This window comes from Phyllobates terribilis, unplaced genomic scaffold (assembly GCF_046119375.1).
Source record: "Phyllobates terribilis strain yellow unplaced genomic scaffold, ASM4611937v1 Scaffold_25__1_contigs__length_18738178, whole genome shotgun sequence".
In the NCBI taxonomy this organism is placed as follows: domain Eukaryota; kingdom Metazoa; phylum Chordata; class Amphibia; order Anura; family Dendrobatidae; genus Phyllobates; species Phyllobates terribilis.
In genome coordinates, this window is record NW_027362785.1 from 5832330 (window position 1) to 5842686 (window position 10357).

The 10357-nt window shown below is 57.1% G+C and overlaps 1 protein-coding gene across 1 annotated transcript in view; it reads left to right on the forward strand.

Moving 5' to 3' along the window:
* The first annotated feature begins 3909 nt into the window (after positions 1–3909).
* ANKRD40 (ankyrin repeat domain 40) overlaps positions 3910–10357 on the forward strand; it is an 18902-nt gene continuing 12454 nt past the window's right edge. Inside the window, exons 1-4 of the mRNA XM_073660417.1 lie at positions 3910–4281; positions 6340–6488; positions 8236–8691; positions 8858–9039. Of these exons, the coding sequence (XP_073516518.1) occupies positions 4175–4281; positions 6340–6488; positions 8236–8691; positions 8858–9039 (894 nt within the window). The 5' untranslated portion in view covers positions 3910–4174. The remainder of the gene's footprint in view (positions 4282–6339; positions 6489–8235; positions 8692–8857; positions 9040–10357) is intronic.

Below are 10357 nucleotides of genomic sequence, written 5' to 3' on the forward strand. Positions count from 1 at the left end.
CCCCCTACCGTACTAGAATCCTCTGTGCACCTCAGCAGTTACACTGTACACTACATAAGTGAAGTGCCCCGAGCTGGCTCCAGGTGTATGGGCTCTCAGGAGCCCTCCTCATCTGGCTCCAGGTCTATGGGCTCTCAGGGGCCCTCCTCATCTGGCTCCAGGTCTATGGGCTCTCAGGGGCCCTCCTCACCTAGCTCCAAGTCTATGGGCTCTCAGGGGCCCTCCTCGCCTGGCTCCAGATCTATGGGCTCTCAGGGGCCCTCCTCGCCTGGCTCCAGGTCTATGGGCTCTCAGGGGCCCCTTCTCACCTGGCTCCAGGTCTATGGGCCCTTAGGGGCCACTCCTTGCCTGACTCCAGGTCTATGGGCTCTCAGGGGCCCCCCTCATCTGGCTCCAGGTCTATGGGCTCTCAGGAGCCCTCCTCGCCTGGCTCCAGGTCTATGGGCTCTCAGGAGCCCTCCTCACCTGGCTCCAGGTCTATGGGCTCTCAGGAGCCCTCCTCGCCTGGCTCCAGGTCTATGGGCTCTCAGGAGCCCTCCTCATCTGGCTCCAGGTCTATGGGCTCTCAGGAGCCCTCCTCATCTGGCTCCAGGTCTATGGGCTCTCAGGAGCCCTCCTCATCTGGCTTCAGGTCTATGGGCTCTCAGGAGCCCTCCTCATCTGGCTCCAGGTCTATGGGCTCTCAGGGGCCCTCCTCATCTGGCTCCAGGTCTATGGGCTCTCAGGGGCCCTCCTCACCTAGCTCCAGGTCTATGGGCTCTCAGGGGCCCTCCTCATCTGGCTCCAGGTCTATGGGCTCTCAGGGCCCCCCCTCATCTGGCTCCAGGTCTATGGGCTCTCAGGGGCCCCCCTCATCTGGCTCCAGGTCTATGGGCTCTCAGGGGCCCCCCTCATCTGGCTCCAGGTCTATGGGCTCTCAGGAGCCCTCCTCATCTGGCTTCAGGTCTATGGGCTCTCAGGGGCCCTCCTCACCTAGCTCCAGGTCTATGGGCTCTCAGGGGCCCTCCTCACCTAGCTCCAGGTCTATGGGCTCTCAGGGGCCCTCCTTACCAGGCTCCAGGTCTATGGGCTCTCAGGAGCCCTCCTCATCTGGCTCCAGGTCTATGGGCTCTCAGGAGCCCTCCTCATCTGGCTCCAGGTCTATGGGCTCTCAGGGGCCCTCCTCATCTGGCTCCAGGTCTATGGGCTCTCAGGGGCCCTCCTCACCTAGCTCCAAGTCTATGGGCTCTCAGGGGCCCTCCTCGCCTGGCTCCAGATCTATGGGCTCTCAGGGGCCCTCCTCGCCTGGCTCCAGGTCTATGGGCTCTCAGGGGCCCCTTCTCACCTGGCTCCAGGTCTATGGGCCCTTAGGGGCCACTCCTTGCCTGACTCCAGGTCTATGAGCCCTCACGGGCCCCTCCTCGCCTGGCTCCAGGTCCATGGGCTCTCAGGGGCCCCTCCTCGACTGGCTCCAGGTCTATGGGCCCTTAGGGGCCACTCCTCGCCTGGCTCCAGGTCTATGGGCTCTCAGGGGCCCTCCTCGCCTGGCTCCAGGTCTATGAGCCCTCAGGGGCCGCTCCTTGCCTGACTCCAGGTCTATGGGCCCTCAGGGGCCGCTCCTTGCCTGACTACAGGTCTTTGGGCCCTCACGGGCCCCTCCTCGCCTGGCTCCAGCTCTATGGGCCCTCGGGGGCCCTCCTTCCTGGCTCCAGGTCTATGGGCCCTCAGGGGCCCCTCCTCACCTGGCTCCAGGTCTATGGGCCCTTAGGGGCCACTCCTCGCCTGGCTCCAGGTTTATGGGCCCCCAGGGGCCCTCCTCGCCTGGCTTCCAGCAGTGAACACTTCTATTTCTCAATCATTAGCGCTATGAGCTGTAGTTTTTCTCAGCACCATTTTGGGGTCCGTACGACTTTCTAATCTTTTTAGACTTTTTTCTGAGGCAAAGCTGCTGAACAACAGCGATTATGCCGTTTCTGCCCTCGTCTTCACTGCCGCGATAAAGATTGTTATATTTCATTATGGCGGACGGTTCCGCACGCAGCGATACCAAACATGAGCTTTATATATTTATTTTGTCCCCTGCGATTAATTGTACAATAACATTGCGGTGTGTTGGGTGTACAAACATGGCTGACACGGGGTGGACACCTCACTAGTTGGAAACGGACACTCACTATCACAGGAGCCGTTCATTCTGCTCCTGGACCCTGAGCTGCCTAGCAGGAGGGCCGGAGCCTGGCGATCACAGGCTCGTGATGGGGCCCCTGACATCTAGGACCTGTGATGGGGCCCCTGACATCTAGGACCTGTGATGGGGGAATACAGTATTTAGGACGGCGATGTCCGAGTAGTGGAAGACCCCTTTAAGAGGTTGTGGTAGCCATGGGCCTAATGAAGGCACGAATGTGACACGGCATGACACGCACATGTTGCGGTTTTTCTGGTCAGATTCGGCACAAAACCTGAAGTCTCATGCACACCTTGCAATGGTCAATTCTTTCAGCATTTTGCTGCAGATAATGAGAATGGGAAAATCAAACACGCATGTATTTTATGCTGCGTTTTTTCTTACCAACAAATCAAGATTCTCAGCAGATTTTACTGAGCCTGGGGCCTGCGCGCAGAGCCTGGGGCCTGTGCACACTTTGTTTTTGGTGCAGACAGTTCTGTACTGTCTCTGCGTCTCTTGGCAGGAAAAAAACACTGCATAGACAGGGAGGTTTTTGCTGCATTTTTTTTTACATACTTTTTTTTGTTGCAGATTTTTGCCCATTCATTAACATGGGTGAAATCTGCAGCAAAAATGCTGAAAGAATTGATATTCTGCAGATCTAAATCTGCAAGTGAAAAATAAGCAACGTGTGCACGAGACTTCAGGATTCTCATTCACTTTACTCACATCAGGAAACCCTTCAGGTTTTGTGACAAATCTGCATCATGTGCACAGTCCCTTAACAAGGTTATCCAGCCCTGGGGAAACAATGCAGCTAAGGCTATGTGCCCACGATGCAGAAATGCTCCAGATTTTTCCTGAGTGTTTCTGCATCTCCCCTGGCAGAAAAAATGCATGCGGATTGTACATGCGTTTTTCCTGCCAGGGACATGCGGATGTGAAGCGTTCTTCACATGCATTTCCGCATGCGGGTTTGCAAGCGATTTTAGCATCACTTGGAAAGTGCTTGTCAACTTGGTCACACTATATAAATCCATGCGACCCCAAAGAATGGTTAAAAATAAAAAAATAAATATATACTTACCTTCCAATGGCCCCCGCAGTCTTGCTTCACCGTCCCAGCTGCCGGCAGATCGCGGTACACTGAAGGACCTGCCGAAGTCAGCGTAGCGTGACCCGTCACATGACTATGACGTCAGCGCAGGTCCTTCAGTCCACCGCGATCTGCCGGCATGAGAGGAGGAGCGCACCGCGGGCCGCCAGAAGGTAAGTATATATATATATATATATATATATATATATATATATTTATATTTATTTTTTTTTTTTTTTTTTTTTTTACAGGTTCTATGGTACCCGGGTCTGGAGGAGAGTCTCCTGTCCTCCACACCCGGGTACCATCCACACATTGAAACGCTTGGATTCTGCATGTACAGATGCAGTGATGCGGATTCCATGCGTTCCAATGCAAGTCAATGGCGGCAAAAATGCCGCTCTTCCGTAATCCGCAGCGGAAATTTCCGCAGCATGTGCACAGTACATGCGGATTATCATTGGGGAACATGGCAGGTCTTCTACCATGCGTTTTTTAAGCGTTTTTGCCGCTGCGGAAACGCTTAAAAAACGCATCGTGGGCACACAGCCTAACACACCATCAGGTTCCTCTTTAAGGTGTGTGTGTGTGGGGGGCGCCTGTTTCTAAACAGACAAAGTGAATGGACTTTGCATTAGCAGTAATAGTGTAGAGAGGATATAGAGTCTTCACACGGAACCCCGGAACCACAGTGCAGAGCCGCCGTTGTAACGCCGATCCTCGTCCCCCAACGCTGCGGCTCCGGAACATGCACACAAGGGTCAAAATACCAAAATTGGCGTTTTTCTGTCAGCCGCATCCAGGGCTGCGGAGCCCGGGCCGCTCAGGGCGCTTCTTCCCCCCGGTCAGTGTGATCAGTGCTCTGCCCCGAGGCCTGCACCGTGCGGGGGTCCGGCCGCCTCCTGTATGACCGTCCTGTCCTCACATACATGGAAGAAAGACTCAGGGAAGCGGCCGCTCTGGGAGACCTGGAAGAAGTCCACAAGCTGCTGAGTGCCGGGGTGGACGTCAACTCCCAGAATGAGATCAACGGATGGTGAGGGTGGTAGTCAGGAGGACGCGGGTGTGTGTGTGTATATATCTATATATATATCTATATCTATATATATCAGATAGAGCCCTCAGTATATATCTATATAATGTACACTGTGGGTATACATACATATATACTGAGGGCTCTATGTGTATATATCTATATAATGTACACTGTGTCTATACATAGATATATACTGAGGGCTCTATGTGTATATATCTATATAATGTACACTGTGGGTATACATAGATATATACTGAGGGCTCTATGTGTATATATCTATATAATGTACACTGTGTCTATACATAGATATATACTGAGGGCTCTATGTGTATATATCTATATAATGTACACTGTGTCTATACATAGATAAATACTGAGGGCTCTATGTGTATATATCTATATAATGTACACTGTGTCTATACATAGATATATACTGAGGGCTCTATGTGTATATATCTATATAATGTACACTGTGTCTATACATAGATATATACTGAGGGCTCTCTGTGTATATATCTATATAATGTACACTGTGTCTATACATAGATATATACTGAGGGCTCTATGTGTATATATCTATATAATGTACACTGTGTCTATACATAGATATATACTGAGGGCTCTATGTGTATATATCTATATAATGTACACTGTGTCTATACATAGATATATACTGAGGGCTCTATGTGTATATATCTATATAATGTACACTGTGTCTATACATAGATATATACTGAGGGCTCTATGTGTATATATCTATATAATGTACACTGTGTCTATACATAGATATATACTGAGGGCTCTATGTGTATATATCTATATAATGTACACTGTGTCTATACATAGATATATACTGAGGGCTCTATGTGTATATATCTATATAATGTACACTGTGTCTATACATAGATATATACTGAGGGCTCTATGTGTATATATCTATATAATGTACACTGTGTCTATACATAGATATATACTGAGGGCTCTATGTGTATATATCTATATAATGTACACTGTGTGTGTACATAGGTGTATACTCGGGGCTCTGTGGGGGGTGTACATAGATGTATACTCGGGGCTCTGTGGGGGTACATAGATGTATACTCGGGGCTCTGTGGGGGTACATAGATGTATACTCGGGGCTCTGTGGGGGTACATAGATATATACTGAGGGCTCTATGTGTATATATCTATATAATGTACACTGTGTGTGTACATAGGTGTATACTCGGGGCTCTGTGGGGGGTGTACATAGATGTATACTCGGGGCTCTGTGGGGGTACATAGATGTATACTCGGGGCTCTGTGGGGGTACATAGATGTATACTCGGGGCTCTGTGGGGGTACATAGATGTATACTCGGGGCTCTGTGGGGGTACATAGATGTATACTCGGGGCTCTGCGGGGGTACATAGATGTATACTCGGGGCTCTGTGGGGGTACATAGATGTATACTCGGGGCTCTGTGGGGGTACATAGATGTATACTCGGGGCTCTGTGGGGGTACATAGATGTATACTCGGGGCTCTGTGGGGGTACATAGATGTATACTCGGGGCTCTGCGGGGGTACATAGATGTATACTCGGGGCTCTGTGGGGGTACATAGATGTATACTCGGGGCTCTGTGGGGGTACATAGATGTATACTCGGGGCTCTGCGGGGGTACATAGATGTATACTCGGGGCTCTGTGGGGGTACATAGATGTATACTCGGGGCTCTGCGGGGGTACATAGATGTACACTCGGGGCTCTGCGGGGGTACATAGATGTATACTCGGGGCTCTGCGGGGTACATAGATGTACACTCGGGGCTCTGCGGGGGTACATAGATGTACACACGCACATCAGAGCAGTGTATGTGTATCAGAGCCCTCAGTGTGTGTATATATAAATAATCACACACCCACACTGAGGGCTCTATCTGATATACACACACACATCAGAGCACCCAATGAATATCTATACCCCCATATACCCAGCGTGTGCAGCACATCCTGCAATGTTTGGGGTCCGTTATCGCTGCCTCATGACTCACTCTGTGTATTGCGCCCCCTCCCCAGGACCTGTCTCCACTGGGCATGTAAGAGGAATCACCTCCGCGTGGTCACCTACCTGCTAGAGGCCGGAGCTGACAAAGACGTCTTCACAAGCAAAGGGGAAAGAGCCGCTCAGCTGACGTCGAAAAAAGAAATCAAGAGAGAGTTAGGGGGTGAGTACAGGAACGAAAGCACCCCCAAAATTACCAGCAGGGTCCATCAGCAGTACAGTGTGTTTCAGGAGGGGAGTGCGCTGACCCGCAGCGGCACAGTGTGTTTCAGGAGGGGGGTGCGCTGACCCGCAGCGGCACAGTGTGTTTCAGGAGGGGGGTGCGCTGACCCGCAGCGGCTCAGTGTGTTTCAGGAGGGGGGTGCGCTGACCCGCAGCGGCTCAGTGTGTTTCAGGAGGGGGGTGCGCTGACCCGCAGCGGCACAGTGTGTTTCAGGAGGGGGGTGCGCTGACCCGCAGCGGCACAGTGTGTTTCAGGAGGGGGGTGCGCTGACCCGCAGCGGCACAGTGTGTTTCAGGAGGGGGGTGCGCTGACCCGCAGCGGCACAGTGTGTTTCAGGAGGGGGGTGCGCTGACCCGCAGCGGCACAGTGTGTTTCAGGAGGGGGGTGCGCTGACCCGCAGCGGCACAGTGTGTTTCAGGAGGGGGGTGCGCTGACCCGCAGCGGCACAGTGTGTTTCAGGAGGGGGGTGCGCTGACCCGCAGCGGCACACTGTGTTTCAGGAGGGGGGTGCGCTGACCTGCAGCGGCACAGTGTGTTTTAGGAGGGGGGTGCGCTGACCCGCAGCGGCACAGTGTGTTTCAGGAGGGGGGTGCGCTGACCCGCAGCGGCACAGTGTGTTTCAGGAGGGGGGTGCGCTGACCCGCAGCGGCACAGTGTGTTTCAGGAGGGGGGTGCGCTGACCCGCAGCGGCACAGTGTGTTTCAGGAGGGGGGTGCGCTGACCCGCAGCGGCACAGTGTGTTTCAGGAGGGGGGTGCGCTGACCCGCAGCGGCACAGTGTGTTTCAGGAGGGGGGTGCGCTGACCCGCAGCGGCACAGTGTGTTTCAGGAGTGGAGTGCGCTGACCCGCAGCGGCACAGTGTGTTTCAGGAGGGGGGTGCGCTGACCCGCAGCGGCACAGTGTGTTTCAGGAGGGGGGTGCGCTGACCCGCAGCGGCACAGTGTGTTTCAGGAGGGGGGTGCGCTGACCCGCAGCGGCACAGTGTGTTTCAGGAGGGGGGTGCGCTGACCCGCAGCGGCACAGTGTGTTTCAGGAGGGGGGTGCGCTGACCCGCAGCGGCACAGTGTGTTTCAGGAGGGGGGTGCGCTGACCCGCAGCGGCTCAGTGTGTTTCAGGAGGGGGGTGCGCTGACCCGCAGCGGCACAGTGTGTTTCAGGAGGGGGGTGCGCTGACCTGCAGCGGCACAGTGTGTTTCAGTAGGGGGGTGCGCTGACCCGCAGCGGCACAGTGTGTTTCAGGAGGGGGGTGCGCTGACCCGCAGCGGCTCAGTGTGTTTCAGGAGGGGGGTGCGCTGACCCGCAGCGGCTCAGTGTGTTTCAGGAGGGGGGTGCGCTGACGCGCAGCGGCTCAGTGTGTTTCAGGAGGGGATTGTGATGACATATGGAAGGTTATAGAAGAAGCAGGGTTCCCAGTAGCACAGAGTATTTCAGGAGATTGCTGATTTTGTGGGAGGTCACAGGTTGATAATTAGACTGCAAAAGTCCCCTGCAGCACAGAGTATTTCAGACGGGGAGTGTGCTGATTGCTTTCACACAGATGAGGGTCCTCATGGATTTTCATCTTTTGGACGTAATGCTGAATATTTCTTTCACTGGCAGGAATCTGGGTCCGGCCGGGGGTCTGCGGTTCCACCCTGGGGTCTGCGGGGATCCCGTACAGCTGCTGATGTTTTCGCTCTTTATTGCAGTTGAGGATTTGGAGCCCGATGACCAGAACCCGGAGTCCGATTTAGCGTTCATCCCCAATTATCTGGCCAACCCCGCCTTTCCCTTCACATACTCCCGAGAAAGCCCCAAACAAGAGACTCCCACCCCCTGCGTGGAGAATGGTACCTCCCACTCCACACCGCCACCACCTCCCCCGCCACCGCCGGTCCCGAGCTTCCCGCTGCTGAACAATGGGGTGGAGAACATTCACATCACGACCTCGGTGACGAAGGACGACAAGTTCCCCACCCTGTTCTATAACGGAGACGTGCAGATCCCGCAGGAATGTCCGCACCCGCCCGTGCAGAGCGTCGCCCAGAACTGCAGCATATACTCCCCGCTCCCCTCTAATCTACCACACGGGGGCGCTCATGGTGGACCTATGCAAGTGTTTCAACCCTTCTTCTTTACCGGAGCCTTCCCATCCAATATGAAAGGTGAGGAAAATGTATGCAGCACTCCTGCAGAGATCCCCATCACAGGGAATTGACAAGCAGTCTGTCTGATGGCTGCGTGGTTTTAGCGTTTCGTGCCGGGGTGACGCTAATGGTAGGACGCTAATAACGTTATTACACACTCGTGTTTTGTCTCCTCATTGCACAGAATTAGTCCTGAAGGTGCGAATCCAGAGCAGCTCCCCCGGGGACAACGACTTCATCGAGGTGGAAATGGACCGAGACGAGCTGACATACCGGGAACTCCTGCGCGTCTGCTGCTACGAGCTGGGGGTGAGCCCCGACAGCGTGGAGAGAATCCGGAAACTACCCAACACCGTGCTCAGGAAGGTGCGATGTGCTGCAGGGCGTGGTGAGGGGGCGCGCGAGGTGGGCCCCGGGGAAGGGGGGAGAGGGAGCGAGGTGGGCCCCGGGGAAGGGGGTGAGGGAGCGAGGTGGGCCCCGGGGAAGGGGGGAGAGGGAGCGAGGTGGGCCCCGGGGAAGGGGGGAGAGGGAGCGAGGTGGGCCCCGGGGAAGGGGGGAGAGGGAGCGAGGTGGGCCCCGGGGAAGGGGGGAGAGGGAGCGAGGTGGGCCCCGGGGAAGGGGGGGGAGAGGGAGCGAGGTGGGCCCCGGGGAAGGGGGGGGAGAGGGAGCGAGGTGGGCCCCGGGGAAGGGGGGGGGGAGAGGGAGCGAGGTGGGCCCCGGGGAAGGGGGGGGGGAGAGGGAGCGAGGTGGGCCCCGGGGAAGGGGGGAGAGGGAGCGAGGTGGGCCCCGGGGAAGGGGGGTGAGGGGGCGAGGTGGGCCCCGGGGAAGGGGGGAGAGGGAGCGAGGTGGGCCCCGGGGAAGGGGGAGAGGGGGCGAGGTGGGACCCGGGGAAGGGGGGAGAGGGAGCGAGGTGGGCCCCGGGGAAGGGGGGGAGAGGGAGCGAGGTGGGCCCCGGGGAAGGGGGGGAGAGGGAGCGAGGTGGGCCCCGGGGGAGAGGGGGCGAGGTGGGCCCCGGGGGAGAGGGGGCGAGGTGGGCCCCGGGGAAGGGGGTGAGGGAGCGAGGTGGGCCCCGGGGGAGAAGGAGCGAGGTGGGCCCCGGGGAAGGGGGTGAGGGAGCGAGGTGGGCCCCGGGGGAGAGGGAGCGAGGTGGGCCCCGGGGAAGGGGGGAGAGGGAGCGAGGTGGGCCGCGGGGAAGGAGGTGAGGGGGCGAGGTGGGACCCAGGGAAGGGGGGAGAGGGAGCGAGGTGGGCCCCGGGGAAGGGGGAAGAGGGGGCGAGGTGGGACCCGGGGAAGGGGGGAGAGGAGCGAGGTGGGCCCCGGGGAAGGGGGGAGAGGGAGAGAGGTGGGCCCCGGGGAAGGGGGGAGAGGGGGCGAGGTGGGACCCGGGGAAGGGGGGAGAGGGGGGGAGAGGGGGCGAGGTGGGACCCGGGGAAGGGGGGAGAGGGAGCGAGGTGGGCCCCGGGGAAGGAGGTGAGGGGGCGAGGTGGGCCCCGGGGAAGGGGGGAGAGGGAGAGAGGTGGGCCCCGGGGAAGGGGGAAGAGGGGGCGAGGACCCGGGGAAGGGGGAGAGGGAGCGAGGTGGGCCCCGGGAAGGGGGGAGAGGGAGCGAGGTGGGCCTCGGGGAAGGAGGTGAGGGGGCGAGGTGGGACCCAGGGAAGGGGGGAGAGGGAGCGAGGTGGGCCCCA